This window comes from Pecten maximus, chromosome 19 (assembly GCF_902652985.1).
Source record: "Pecten maximus chromosome 19, xPecMax1.1, whole genome shotgun sequence".
In the NCBI taxonomy this organism is placed as follows: Eukaryota; Metazoa; Mollusca; class Bivalvia; order Pectinida; family Pectinidae; genus Pecten; species Pecten maximus.
Genome location: NC_047033.1, coordinates 22859320 through 22876103, shown reverse-complemented (window position 1 = coordinate 22876103; position 16784 = coordinate 22859320). Strand labels below are relative to the sequence as shown.

The following is a 16784-nucleotide window of genomic DNA, read 5'->3' as shown; positions in this document are numbered from 1 at the left end:
ATATAGGAGTGGTATTTACCGGTACATATATAGGAGTGGTATAAAGGCGTGGATATCTGAATGTTTGAGAGCGATGTTTGTGGTCTGTACATCTGTAAATATACCTGTTGCGAACATAATATACACTACCGCCTGGTCGGAATTTGCACAAACCAGATACGTTCACGTGCCTGTTGAGTGTACAAATGTATCAAAACACACACAGATAACGTGCTGTTTTCATTGGCATTGTAGATCGTACTTCCTTTAAAAAATACATCAGTTACCTCATTTCGAATTCCAATCTGTTGTAGAAAAAAAGTAGAAGATGTAAACCTCAGACTGGAAACGGAAGAAGTAGTTTTAAAAAGATTTTGATTCTATCTGAATCTTATTATATCCATAGGAAATAAGATAAAGATTCACATCGCAAACGGTCATAAATGATGTTTCCGTTGAGATACTTGTACATAAGAATCATTGGTATCGCATGGCATCACAAAGACTGTTTTGTTTGTATTACTTATAGAAACATCTTAATCATATTCAGACACAAACACTATGTAGCTTCTATGTTGCTTGTTTAGAATTGATAAAGATACACTGTTTGATTCATAAACAAAGGCCCCGTACATATCGTTATCACAGACCTAATGTAAACTGTACTGATTCAGGGCCTGTGCATGTCTTGTTCCGCCTCATTTCATGGTAATGTATACTGTACTGATTCAGGGCCTGTGTATGTCCTGTTCCGTCTCATTCCTTGGTAATGTAAACTGTACTGATTCAGGGCCTGTGTATGTCCTGTTCCGTCTCATTTCATGGTAATGTATACTGTACTGATTCAGGGCCTGTGTATTTTTTTGTTCCGTCTCATTCCTTGGTAATATATACTGTACTGATTCAGGGCATGTGTATGTCTTGTTCCGTCTCATTCCTTGGTAATATATACTGTACTCATTCAGGGCCTGTGTATGTCCTGTTCCGTCTCATTTCATGGTAATGTATACTGTACTGATTCAGGGCCTGTGTATGTCTTGTTCCGTCTCATTCCTTGGTAATATATACTGTACTGATTCAGGGCCTGTGTATGTCCTGTTCCGTCTCATTTCATGGTAATGTATACTGTACTGATTCAGGGCCTGTGTATTTTTTTGTTCCGTCTCATTCCTTGGTAATATATACTGTACTGATTCAGGGCATGTGTATGTCTTGTTCCGTCTCATTCCTTGGTAATATATACTGTACTCATTCAGGGCCTGTGTATGTCCTGTTCCGTCTCATTTCATGGTAATGTATACTGTACTGATTCAGGGCCTGTGTATGTCTTGTTCCGTCTCATTCCTTGGTAATATATACTGTACTGATTCAGGGCATGTGTATGTCTTGTTCCGTCTCATTCCTTGGTAATATATACTGTACTGATTCAGGGCCTGCGTGTGTCCTGTTCCGTCTCATTCCTTGGTAATATATACTGTACTCATTCAGGGCCTGAATATGTTCCGTCACAGACCTTGTTTATACATATTCTACGTGTTAATATACAGATCCAGGGCCTGTGTATGTCCTGTTCCGTCGCAGTCCTTGTTAATATACAGATCCAGGGCCTGTGTACATATCTTGTACCGACTTGGGGCCTGCGGCTCTACCGTAACTGCTCAGGACATGTGTAAATAAATGCTTTCTTATCTCGAAATAATTGATTAGCCACCCACATATATTTTATGGCATATCACATTAAAAAACCCATATGAATGAAAATGCGAGAGTGGGAGAGACTTCTCTCCGATACCATATTGCCATTTGTGTACGTTATGCTACTATTACATGTACATGTATGTGAAACAGAAACTTGAAATCATATTTAAGTTGTCTTTTTAGATAGTATATCTTACAATGTACAAACATTTCATTTCTCAAGTTGGTTAAAAAATTTGCCTTAAATTTATAAAATAAAGTAGTCTTCAGCCAATTTATACTTGAAAACTCTTGACTATTAAATATATATCAAACAAGACGAGTTATAATATGACACAATTGTTAATAATGTGTTGCTTAGCGTATTCTGATTATATTTAGTCAATTTAGCCATATATTATAAAATTTGGCGTAGACATTTTAGAATTAAGTATCTGTTGATTAAATTTTAGGTGCAAACGTTCAATACGTGTATAGTTACAAAACCCCCTCACTTCACATCCATATAAACCAATAGGTTAGATAGCTTTATCAAATATGTCAAGTTGATAATCTATAGACAAATTATGATCTCTTCATTTAGCAATAGCCTCATACATCGCATTAACACATTTTCAATAAGTTGTTTTATATTAAAGTTTGTTAAACCAGTCTGGGTAAAATTAATTAAGATATACCTTAATTCTTTAGTTATTTTTATAAGATTATTTGCACCGTATGTAGAATTCAAATCACCAGGAATTCTTTTCCTTCCAATAATCATTATTTTGGTTTTGCTTGTATTTACTTTAAGATGTTAAAGGTGAGAATATTTCAAAAATGTATAGAAATGCGCTGTGTGGAATTGACAACAGTACTTTCAAACATCATGGAAACAATTTAAAGAACAGTAACACTGATTCTGGGTAGAAAAAAAACCCAGCATATTGAGTCCGATGTAAGAATATTAACGATCGCCAAAGAGTGAATGGCCAATATCTCCAGACATATACGGAAGCGGTGGAGATTAATTATTGAACATTGCGTGTTTTGTGAAGTATTTTTTTCTGAATGTATACCGCAATATGTGTCTGATCGAAGTCCTAATTGGTGCGATTGACATACATATATGATGTAAAGGTATTGCGATGCCTGTTGCTTTCTCTCGCCAATTGATTGTTCTATGTGTACCTGTTAAATATGTATAAAGGCTATCGTCTAGGTAACTACAGGAAAGAAGAATAAAACATTCACTAGATAAACACACAAAAAACGCCAGTAAATTGTACATCGATAGAGGATTGGAACGAATTGGCCCATGCTCTCCATTTGTTAAATTTATCTCGATGATCATGGAACATGCAGAAATGACAACATGGTAATTTCGTAATTATAAGATACTGAAACTTAGAAATATACCTTTAACCCTTCGATAAGAATACGACGCGATCCTTGGCATGTTAACATAAAGATATTACATAATATTGATTAAGCATAGGGGAAAATATCTAAAAAGTATCATAAACACATTGCCACACTTAAAAATGTAATAATAAGACAAGATAATCCTATAGAACGCCTTCATAAACTTAACTCCAATAACTAACAATTATCGAAATAGTTAATTGAGAGGAAGAGAAATGTACAAAGAAATGTTTTCATTTTTATATATATTTATTTTATTTTGATATAAAACAAGAACACATTGATCCGTCAAAAACATCCATTAATCCGTCCTTTCACAAACTCAATCATCATTACCACATAATCATCATACAAAATCATCATCACCATCGCACTCATTTAATAACCAGTGGAAAGTATTACAAATTCATCTAATCAAAATGACCAGTAAATATGGAAAGGTATAACAAAGACATCTAATCAAACTGACCACAAGACCTCGAAGATTTGAGGGGGAAATCAAAACGTGCTCTAATATGCCGCGTGGTGTTAGGCAATTTAGCAACTGTCCGGAAATGGCTGATGGCGTCCCTGAATTCACAGCTTAGAGGTGAACGAGTGGCAATGCACTGTATTTATCAGCTTGCTCTACAGATTTCTATGTCTAGACCTAAGGGTTATTTTAGCAAAACTGCCAATTATGGAAATTCTCTGAGAAAATAACAATTATGATAATAGTCGTCCGCAACGGTTTGACTTCCAGACGATTGAAACCGATACCCTCGTTAGCCAACGGACCTTATTTAAACGTAACGGGCGTAACAGGCTACCCACAGCTAACCTTTCAGATGATGTAATGCTGTTTTCACATATATTTCCATCGCCTCAAGAATAATAAGAGAATTGTGTTTTGAATTATTTAAATGTACGTATATGTATTGTTTTATTGGTGACTGAAATGCCAGAGAGGTCTGAAGTCTTCCTAATATACGTCTTCTGCTCAGGATTCTTGGTTTTTGTCTGAACGTTCCGATTTACGAAGGCAAATGAAACCTTTTAACACCACACTTGTTGGTATTGTCGAAAGATATTTACCCGGCTTGTCATACGTGTAGTGCCCTGTGTATCTTACATAGACCTTCCTACCGACCGTCCATCGTAAGGCGTGGACCATCGCCTATGATGGACTGTAAAACCTGCGCGTCTATACCAGTAGTATAACTCTCAGGGAGGTTTGTACATTAACCGTCGATCATAAATCAGTCTACAGGTAAACATGCCATTGCTTGCATGTGCTACTACATATTGACGAGGTTGTAATACAGAGGCATACAGTCAGTATAGACGTGTACATATTGTAAAACATGCTGGAAGTTTTTCAGTTTATGTTCGAATGATGCCGGAAATTCATTTTACTCGCAAATGTAGTAAAGTTTATATTTTAACCAAAAGCAAGAAAATGATATAAAGCGGAAATAGAAAAAAAAGGAAAATAAACAAAAACAAAAACGAAAACAAAAACAATACTGAAGGAAAACAGCCAAAAAGTAAATTTTAGATGCTTTCAAAGTTTGTTTTTTTAATCATTTTAATGTACATACATTGTATATGTATTGTTTTATTGGTGACTTATAACATCTCAGTATTAAAAGGGTTGTCATACGTATACGTATTATTAAGTGTGAATAATGTAAAAGAACTAAATAAAGCTGGTATTTATCCATTTAGCTTTTAGAAAAAGGGCAGAAAAAGTTAATAGTTAAATATCATTTTGTTAAGCTAATGAGATGCATGAGCTTACACATATCATGTTGAACACTCTCCGACCATGTAACTGTTTTATTGTATATCTATGCATTACCACGTTGTTATTTTCACTTATGGGCCGAAAGGTCCTTGGAATTAATTGAACTTGATGATACGTAGTTACAAGAAGACTCTGTGCACGCTATTCTGGATTATTGTGAGGCCGATATATCGAGTACATGCCGAGTGTCGTGTTTGTGTTATTCTGAACGTCTCTAGGGAGATCCGACTGTGGAACATAACTTGACGTTCTGCTCGAATATGTGTCAATAACATTAGCTTGTGTCGCGTGTTTCAGGGTGTAGGACTAATATACTTCTCTTGCTCGTATATATATGTTTACGAAGTGGTTACTGTGGGTGTAACGACAAAGTGTGTCAATGTATTCTAAACAGGTTAAGTTTGTATTTGCATTCGTTAACAGGTGTTAACGCCGTCTGTGAGTTTTTAACCTTTACTCACTTGTCCCTAGCATTACTTGCGAGGCCAGCCTGTATAACTAAAATGTTCTACTAGTTTTCGGTATATACTTTACAGTTTTCATAATTAAAGGTAGTATTCACTTGTGTCTTTGTGAAATTCATAAATGGATGAAGAGCACAGATGATTCGATTTCGTTGCACACCCCTTGACATAACCACAAACACTAACTTGTCTGCTTTGGTAAGTTGATGTTTACTAAAGCCGACTACTATAGACCACGTGTTATCCTTATCCTCCCTCTGACGCAGTATGAATCATGAATCAACCATTATCCTCCCACGTGTCTCGGCGGGATCGACCTTCATTTTTCGATAGGGTGTTATTTGTCGTTCAATGTAAACTTTGGATTATATGGTGCTGCTTCATCCAAATAACGACTTTAGCAATCCTGTTATAAGCCAAACAAGGTCCTGATCTCACTTAGTTTGTAACATTTTAAATGTTAAAATGTCTAATTGTCCAATGTCTTATTACAAGTTTTATTTTGATCATGATGTTAACCTTTATAATCATGTTAAAAGTAAAGTTTTCAAACTGTAGTCGATGTAACTTTTAGCCAAGGACTCTTGTATCATGTAGCGTGATCTTAGGACTCGTTTCTGTATTACTTAAAAGCAGCAAACGCAAATTGCATTTTTATTGATATTGATATAAATGTTCATATTTTGTTGGGAAATGTAAGCACCGCGAAGAAATCTCAATTAAGGTTAATACAATACATGCTTTTGTTTAAAGACCAACCTACGTAGGACGATAAATCAAATATGTCTATAGACTTACAGATACGATATTGTGTACGCATGATCTAAAATAAAACCAAGTATGTCTATAGACTTACAGATACGATACAGTGTACGTTATATCTGAAATAAAACCAAATATGTCTAAAGACTTAAAACACAATTATTTTGTACGTATTATATAAAATAAAACCAATTTATATGTCTATAGACGTACAGACACGATATTGTGTACGTTATATCTGAACTAAAACAAACATTGTATTATATTTATCTCAAAGTAAAACAAACATGGTCACATTAACAGGCTTATGATGTGCATCATGCTGCATGTTACTGTAAATCAATACTGATGGAGATCGCCTGTGGAATGGAAGGATTTTACTTAGTGTTCGTTAGGCCATCATATGCGGAATTATAGATTTATTTTACGCTAAGATCTTAAAATTTCTCGCTTCCATTCACTTTTCGGGAACGATTCCCTTTTCACCAATCGTTCAGAGATTTGTCTCCAATTGTCAATATTCTCTTTTGTCAACCCCTAGGTTGTAATATCTGTCACCAACTGGGTTGTGATATATGTCACCCACTAGATTATGCTATCTGTCACCCATTAGGTTGTAATATATGTCATCCTCTAGGTTGTGATAACGGTCACCAACTGGGTTGTGATATATGTCACCCACTAGATTATGATATCTGTCACCCATTAGGTTGTAATATATGTCACCCTCTAGGTTGTGATAACGGTCACCCACTAGATTATGATATCTGTCACCCATTAGGTTGTAATATATGTCATCCTCTAGGTTGTAATATCTGTCACCAACTGGGTTGTGATATATGTCACCCACTAGATTATGATATCTGTCACCCATTAGGTTGTAATATATGTCACCCTCTAGGTTGTGATAACGGTCACCCACTAGGTTTATAATATCTGCCAATCCCTGAGTTGTAATATATATCACTGAATTCTATCAGACAGATCGCACGTATTATTGAAATAGCAAGTTCTGAAAATACCAGATTTTGAACTATTGAAAAGCTGTTGATATATATCACAACATTTGAGTAACTATAGCCTCTTTTTAATTTTAAACTAAACGTGAGTGTATTAATATATATGTGCATTTGTACATGTTTTGTCTTTTGCCCATTTTGCTCATTATTTTTACGCACCAGTTTTGGTCAAAATGACCTTTTCAGTGATTATGGGCGACAGTGAATTTGTGAAACTAACAAGCTAACTCGTTAATCAAAACCCCATCTCTTATTTCGATAATATGATACAAACCGACCTAAATTTAAATAGAAGAATTTTCTACTTGTATTTTTTATTTCCATGGAAATCTACATTTTTATTCGCATTTTCGCATCTCTTTTTATGGAATTTGATATTTATTTACGGTTTCATCTTTATTTTGAAAATCTCTGTAGTTTTTTGCTTTCCTAGACCGAAAGGCCCGGTGATCCTATGCCGTGGTGCGATGTCCGTCGTCCGTTCGTCAAGCTTCCCACTTAAAAGACTTCTCGTTAATCAAAGTCCCATAGCTACGATATTTGGCTGATAGGTTCATTGGGATTGGGCCCAACAAAGTTTGCTGAAATAATGACCTTGTCCTGTACTGTATTACAGGCGTCGGATTGGTATTCAAACGACTTCCTCTCTCAAACCAAAAGACATAGATTCGTGATTTGTGGCTGGTAGGTTCCTGGGATGGCGCCCTACATAGTTTGCATGGAAATGACCATGCACCGTATTCAGTGTCATAGAGGCCCGAATTGAAACATTCAAGGGACTTCTGATTAATTGAAAGTCCTAGAATATAGTTGTTATGATTAATAAAAGACGAAGAATCATTAAACAAGTGAATACCAGATGAGCTATGCAGGCCCATTGGGCCTCTTGTTATACATTGTGCAAATTGTTATTAAGACTAATAAACTTATACGTTCCATTTTTTTGTCATTACAGGATGGACAGTATCATTGGTTCGGTCGGTCGGGTAGCTAACGTCAAGGTCCGTAACGATGACGATATCGTGGATCGTGTCAACCACTTCTACACAACAGGAATCTTCATCATCTTCACAGTAGTGGTTAGTGCCCGACAGTATGTTGGAGATCCTATCCGGTGTTGGTGTCCGGCTCAGTTTCCGAGCACCCACGTAGACTATACAAACAATATATGTTGGATTTCCAATACATACTATATCCCAATGAAGGACATCGTGCCGCCCATAGAACAACTGCACATGCGCAAAGAGAAGGAACTGAACTATTACCAGTGGGTTCCGGTAATGCTTCTCGTACAGGCGTTACTATTTTATTGCCCGTGTATCATATGGCGACTGATGAATGGAAACTCTGGGATCAATGTTGACAGAATTGTGAGTTTGGCTGGAGATGCGCAATATGAAAGTCCAGACAACCGGATACGGACTATCAAATATTTGGTCCGTCATATGGATAGGTGCTTAGATAATCAAAGGGACACGCGCGGATGGTGCTGCGTGACGTTACGTCATATCCTCTCTGCCAAATTGTCACTTATATGTGGCAGAAGGTATGGCAATTACCTTGTTGCTATATATCTCCTTATAAAGGCCTTATATATTGCAAATTGCATCGGTCAACTATTCATGCTCAACTCTTTCTTGGGAACGGATTATCATGTATATGGATTTCAAGTGATGGAAGAACTCATCGACGGGAAAGAGTGGTCAGCTTCGCACCGCTTTCCACGTGTCACGTTGTGTGACTTTCAAATCCGCCAAATTACAAATGTTCAGCAATATACCGTCCAGTGTGTGCTACCGATCAATCTGTTTAATGAGAAAATCTACATTTTCATGTGGTTTTGGTTAGTATTTGTAGCCATTGTAACATGTTACAGTTTTGCAAATTGGATTTGGCATATGATGTTTCCAACAACACGTATACAGTATGTCAGGAAATTTTTGAAACTGATGGACAGACTTGGTACAGGTCCAGACCGGAAACTGGCTGGCCGTTTCGTGTTGGAGTATCTAAGACATGATGGTGTGTTTACACTAAGGCTGATAGGTAAAAATTCGAGTGATATTGTTGTGGCAGAAATCGTAGCAGGACTTTGGGACATGTACCGGAGTAAGAAATCCATACAAATTCGCTCCAATCTAAACGGACATGAGCCAGAAGGCGAGGACGTATGACTATGTAACGGAGGGTCGCACGTCGTGCATGAGAGGGATTACGGCACAGTATAAAGGGATGTTACTCGTCCCTAAAGGGACATAACTCCAATGTGACATTAAGCCAATATATCTGCAGTTGTTTCAACGGAAAATTTATTTCGTTTTCATTGGATAAGCAATGTCGCTTATCATATAAAATTCAACTGGAAAGGAAAACAAGTACATTTATGATGATATCGGTACCTTCCATTATTTGCTCCACGTAATCAGCTGTCATTTCTTGCAGGACTAACAAATATCGGAATTCAGTATGTTCCTGGCAATGGAACCATTGGGATACCAGCACAGCTATACTTGTCTTTATTCAAACATTAAGGCCATACGCCGTCCTCTTATATGGTCTTTTGTCAAAGTTGGGATTTAAATGGAATCCTTACTGTCGTGGAATCAATTATAACAGCGTCATGCCAAATGTTTCGTCCATTTTGATACTACTGCATATTCAATAGAAATGTGGACATACCCCCAGTTTTGGCCGCGTTTCTTGGATTAGGGATATGTACGCAACAGCTGAGGTTTAGACCCTTTGTTTCGTGATGGCTATTCTAATTTCGATTGAGCTCATTTAGTTCCTAAAAAGATTCCAACCAATGTGTTGAGCGCAAAACAAAACTTTTCGAACAGATATACAATCTGCCTTCTTTGGAATACTTTGATCTGGATTCAGGCCGATTGTGTGGTTAGATAGTACATTGGATCGAATATATTGTTAGCTTCCTTACACTTAAACATAAATCTTAAAACACCCGCGAACAAATGCAAGATAAACAAAACAAATTAGGAAAGTCCATAATTGTCCGATACCAGTTTACATACACTAATAAGCTTTATACATGGGAACCTAGGAAATTGACGCCCGTCCGTATATAATACGCTGCCAAATATAGTGTGGACAACAGAAGTATTTAGAACTACTGAATTGGAGTACCACGTAGATCCCTCTCATGCCAACATGGCGACTCTCCGTTAACCGGAATTCTCATCAAATCATTTGTAGAGCTTAGATATGTGTATCGAGACCTGAGTTTTTAAAGGGGCATTATAGGTATCATTAAGTGACGATCTTCAGACTTCTGAATTCAAATTATTTGAAGTTAAATAGCACACTAGATTGCTCTTATCACTCCAAATACGGCGAAGTCAAAATTAACAAGCATCGTCGCTTTTCTCCATTCACATTTTGTGAGTGCGTCATAGAAACTCAGACCTAGATACACCTTTTACATTTTGTATATAAACTCAGAAGCTCGCGAGAGTAGTACGCTTTTCATTTAGTATAATCCCTTTGACATAAGCCTGGGATACTTCCCGTAAGTGTTCGGTTTATTTCGTTGTGATCCGGTATATTCCGTCGTGATCCGGTATATATCGGCATATTATGTGGTTTATTCCGATGTACGATCACCAACATCATACCAATGGCCTATGAACCATTATGTATTTGTGAAAATGATACCATTTCATGTGTTTGTTTGGTGATATAATGGAGGAAGAATGACGAAACGCTGGACCAAAAATACAAAATCTTGGTCGTATATAGCCAAAATACGGCAACGAAGAGCAGAACTTGCGTCTTCGTGTGTTAATAAAATAATATGAAGACAATTGGAATTACAATTTCCTTTTCGGGAGTAGACTTACAATGTCCTATTAGATGCCTGAGAAGTGCGATGGACTTGGTCCATGTCATTTGTCTTATCAGCTTGACCAAAGAATGTTTTTGAAACAAGCATGCTGTACCTTTTTATTGATTTCAAATGTATCAAGTAATAACATTGACGTTTTGCTTCATTTTTAAAATTTATTTTTTTGTAAAACTTCAATATATGATTTTAGTAATAGAATAAAAGTACTTTAAAATAAGAAAAAAAGAAACAGTTAAACATCTATAAAACCTTCACTGTTTCGTATTACGACCTTCTGTGATAACTGTTTGACATGTTTAATCGATTTCTATCATCACATGAACATGATCAAAATGAATAATCGGTAACTTTTGGTAACTCGATCAATCCAACCCAATTTTGTTTACTTATTCACTTGTATAACTTTTTCATTCATACATATTCTATGCTTAAACTTGGGCTGTTATTTGATCCTTTACCTTAAGTTCAATAAATGCATAGTAGACACTGATGCAGTTTGATACATTTGTACATGTAAAAATTAATTAAGAGTATGTTTTGGAAAGATCTCCAACACAATTTTGTTTTGAGAAGAAAAAATTTTTTCTTATACTTTTAATAATTATGTGATTGGGGTTGCCAGTGTCTGCATATCAAACAGTACATTTTTAGTAACTCCATGGTGTTTAAAACTGATCTATGTAACTATTTAATTTCAAAAACGTGCACTTTGATATTGGTCATGCAGCTGAACGTTCTATAAAATTATAGAGTACAACTATCATTGACATCAAAAGAAAACCATCAAACTTATTTTGGTTAGATACACAGAGAATATGTAGTGTATTTCAGCAATTAGCATTAAATGTAAATACAAATTTTGATCAATGGAATTCAAAATAGTATTTTGTTTTCTGCAAAAGTTTAAATAAAGAAAATTGTAATGTTTGTATTTTAAAAAAAAGAAATATAATGTTTCGACTTTATATGTATATAATTATCAAATTTAATGGTTTGAAAAATATTAAGTCATGTGCAACAGATCCCAGTGGCCTAGATAATGATATGGAAATCGAGATAACTGTTGTATGGGATTATTTTACACAACTGTATGCCAAAGTTGTTGTAGACAATTCCGTGATCATTCCATGTTGTGAATGGTACGATGTACGTCAGTATGAATGTTAGTATATGAGACCTTAGTCGGGTGTTTAGTATTACGAATTATTCACAACTTCACATATCAAATATGCAACTTTGATAAAGATCCAATCGTTCTAAGATGTATATAGCTGCATGCAAATTACATTATTAATCGAATCACGTGTTTTTCATTAATCATTTTATATGCTGCAGATAAATTTATCATTTCTCATTTGCCAACTGAAATACATTTAAAGGGATGCAACTCCTGATTATGTAGCCTGGTATAATGAGCGAGCAGCCAATATTTTTGTGTTCTTCGTAGTGTACTTGTAGAATCGGAAGTACAATATACCCAGTTCAAAATACAGAAATCAAGAAAATTTGCAAACTTGTATAAGTGCGTTAATGTTGTTCTGTATTTTAACTTCAAAATGGAAATTAGATTTTTTATGCAAGATGTCTGATGTTAAGAAACAATCAAATGTTTTTGTGTACAGTATGGACTTAATCAGAGAAGGCAAGGTAAACCCCGGAACTTACGGATTTCAAAGTAGATCTGTCATAGGTCATGCAAACGAAAATTTGATATAGGATGGCATGATGGGGTTTTAATTTAGTATATTCTGTATGCTGAATGTAAATGTGCATCATAAAGCTGGTTTAAATTGAAATGTTCCGAATTTATAATACATAGCTAGCATGCTAAAACAGTTAAGTACACGACATGGCATGTAGCGGAATTAACAGTCCTTCTTCATGATAAACTGCATTATAAATTCATATAAAAATCACCGATTTTAAAGTATTGCAATGAAAACTGGACACTATATATGGATACTTTTCTGTAGGCGGTGTTGTTTGATGTTGTTTGTTACATTGCTTTCTATTATATTACGTCTTCTGTTGTTTGTGATAGTTATTAAGTTATCTGTTAGTTTTATGTTAGAATAATTCTATAACTGGTGGTACGATGTATATCAGGCATTGTTACATAAGTATTTACTTGAAAACACAGATGGATTTATTTATCAATTCTGATTGTTAGTGTTGTGATTCAGAGTGATACGATAAACTAATCACAATATCGTCTTTATGTTTTTGTTTCAATGTTAAAGCCGATGATATATTTCATGTAATTGGTAAGAGTAATGTGATTTGTACATTGTTTTACAATGGGTTTGTTTTACGTATTTATTTGACGTTTATTATAATGTTATAATGTATATATTAGTCTCAGTTGAAAATGTTCATTGCATGACAGATTATTTCTATATAGTTAATATAAAACAGCTTTATCAGCTTTTGTTAATTTCTTTTTCTTGACCGTCTTTTTAATTGAAAATTACTTCATTCATGCCAATTCGTTACACAAGTAAGTTCCTATTTACACTTTACGGCCCATCAACAGTGTAAGATCATTGGGGCCAAAAGATAGCGTGCAAAATTGGGCAGAAAACAGCATCAAACTAACAAAATATGTCATATATGTTGGGAACTTCACATATATTATTTTAACGACAAATGTGACAATGGTTGCTCATATCTTGTCGTGCAAACAGACAGCTTTTAGATTTGTGTATGTATTAAAAGTTTTTGACTTGTTATGCTGTTGTAGAAATTTTATCTTGCAGGTTGTAGATCACCGTAAAGGGTTCATTGCATGCGAAACACAGTGGCTTGTTCTCACGCTTCAATAAGTAATAATGTGTGGCTCAAAACGTAAAAGGACAACTTCGTCGCGACGAATGTAGCTGTAGCAAGGAGACCATTCACCGAAATTTGCTGTAATCGAGTGTTTCCCTTATATAGACGCCATTTGTTTTGCCACTGTGATTTTAAAAAGAAAGTTACACAATCTATAACGAGGTTGTCCAGTATGGCCATGGCCCAACAGAATAAAACCTGATTATAAGTATGTAAAAATGACAGTAGGGTCAATGTTGGCACTAAATCAAAACTTACCTTTTTTGGTATTTTGCATGAAAGAAGCAAAATGATAACGACAATGTATGGCAGATTATTTTCTTGAAATTTCGAGATTACCGGCTAGGTTATCAGATTAAATATTGTATTACATAGAGCAAATTATGAAAAAAAGATAAGCGATATGTATATAAAAAAAAAATGTTTTCGGCATTCAAAAATGGTCGTTAGCTGTATACCAAGATAAATAATTGAACTTGAGGATACGGTTTGGTTTTGTATTGTTTAACATCCAACCAATAGCTACAGTCACTGATGATAAGATTCAGAATAACCTTTGACCCTTTTTAGTCTATATGATAAAAATTTAGCTTTTCTCGAAATGAAAACGTTAATGTTACAGTTAAAGTGTTGTGAGTTAGATTTCTTGATAAATGTTTTGTTTGGGAAAAAAACATTTGTGATATATTTCCCCCTGCTTTTTAACTATATATAGTGCAAATTTACTATTTAATATGTTCTAAATATATGTTTATTACAGAAACTTGATGCTGTATGATAAAAAGGTGATTTTTGACAGTGTCATGTCCTTACCGATTGATACATTTATTCAATATTTCAGAATAATTAACACAAAATATCGCAAGATTATTAACATTGTGAACACTAATTTTGGCACATATCATTATGCGAAAATTTCATTGATATTGTCTAACACCAATCACAGGTATTCAGCATCAAGACGTATACCCAGTTAGACAATGCAATGTGAGTGTACGAGCGATACAGTATTTTTTTAATTATGTTATAGACAAAACAATAAAGATATAGACTGATAAGTACAAGTGTGACAGCGCATTGTTCATACAAGATAGTATTTTACAAGGAATCATGTTTTGTGTTTGGCTGCCACGGCGATGTTTTAAGTTACACATACGAAAAATATTGGCATGTTTTGAAACTATTCATGATGTCGACATATCATCTGAGACATTTTAATGAAATCCCACCTTGTCTTGACTTTGAATGAATCATTGCATGCTGATTCTGAAAAGATCTCGCCATGTATTTAAGCACAATTTTGCATTTTTTAATTACACAAGACTGATTTCTTATTAATTCACTTCCATGTACATGTAACTTAACTGCACGATATAACAAATTAAATATGGAGATAACTGTATCACTGCAGTGTATATCGGTCTTCATGATGCTAATATCTTTATCATTTTAACAACATGTGTATTATGGGAAATGTCTTGAAGATGCCAAAACATAATGATACAGTATAGATCACATGCCAGTGTTGGAGAATATCGTCTCGGTTATTAATATTCTATTGTTTTATTGTTAACTGGTTAGACAATTGCATTACTTAAAAATACGTCGGCTATAGACTGTTATTAAGTTCGCATTATTATGTATAATTTAACAGAGTATTCTTTTTCTAAATCAGTCTAATGTATCATTTTCGACTTATATATCATATGTGTAATTAGTGATTGATAATTATATGTATATAGGTCGCTGATGTTATTTTGCATCATCACTGTAGTACATATGAATTCCTTGTAAATACATCAATATCATATCCCTAATCAAACTCCACTCAAATATAAATCACCTTCACATATTAAAACACTAATGATTTTGTATGATACTTCCAAGTTTACCCGATGCCGATTCATTCTCTTGTTTTACTAGGAGAAAACACTGCATGCGATTGGCGAGAATGTATGCGTGAATCACGCTCGTGTGTTTACATGTGTGCCCATACATGTACGTGTGTAGTTGTTGAATAAGGCGGAAGTCCAGGTTTGTACAGTACGTATCCTGGTTTTTGTATGTTTGTGAGTACCTAGTGGTTGTATGAGATTTCGTATATCCTTTCTCATCTCTTTCTACAGTGTATCAAATATTGTTCATTTATTGTTTGTATATATGATGCATTTTGGAGTTGAATGGGTAATAAAGTTTTAAATTATTTATTTATATTTATTATCATGTTTGTTTTTATTTGGTAGATACTTAAGTCAATACGGCAATAATTCTGGGTTAAAAACAGCTATGTATCAGAATGAATATAGCATTACATCGAGACAAGAATCATGAAATCTCGTAAGATAGACTTTACTGTTAAACATATGGATGGACCATCACACGAAGACAGTCTATGTGTTCATAACTCCTCACAGTTATTGTCCATGACGTCGTCCAGACTGATACAGGCAATGGAAGTCCAGACTGATACAGGCAATGGAAGTCCAGACTGATACAGGCAATGGAAGTCCAGACTGATACAGGCAATGGAAGTCCAGACTGATACAGGCAATGGAAGTCCAGACTGATACAGGCAATGGAAGTCCAGACTGATACAGGCAATGGAAGTCCAGACAGATACAGGCAATGGAAGTCCAGACTGATACAGGCAATGGAAGTCCAGACTGATACAGGCAATGGAAGCAAAATCCATGGTATACCATACTAGAGACAAAACATTACATGGGCGAATTCATTTAAGCACGTTCAATACATCGATCCGAACGCTTCATATAAAATCCCATTGTGATGATGATTTCACAAATATCGGCAACTGGAAGTTTAATACTAATTCAATGACTAAAGTGTGTCGTGAATATAGTGGATCGTGGGATAACTTGCTTGTATAATATTGTATATACATAGTACAACACTCTCTGGGCATCTCTTTGGACTGGGTAAACCGGACAGCGAACGGAGATTGATTTGTTCCCATCACATAC

General features: G+C 35.1%; 1 protein-coding gene across 2 annotated transcripts in view; it reads left to right on the top strand.

The window, feature by feature from the left end:
• LOC117317273 (innexin unc-9-like) overlaps positions 1 to 16020 on the top strand; it is a 32907-nt gene extending 16887 nt beyond the window's left edge. For both annotated transcript variants that reach the window (XM_033872020.1, XM_033872019.1), the window contains exon 2: positions 8068 to 16020. In XM_033872020.1, the coding sequence (XP_033727911.1) occupies positions 8069 to 9286 (1218 nt within the window). In that variant the 5' untranslated portion in view covers position 8068 and the 3' untranslated portion in view covers positions 9287 to 16020. The remainder of the gene's footprint in view (positions 1 to 8067) is intronic.
• Positions 16021 to 16784: the final 764 nt, after the last annotated feature.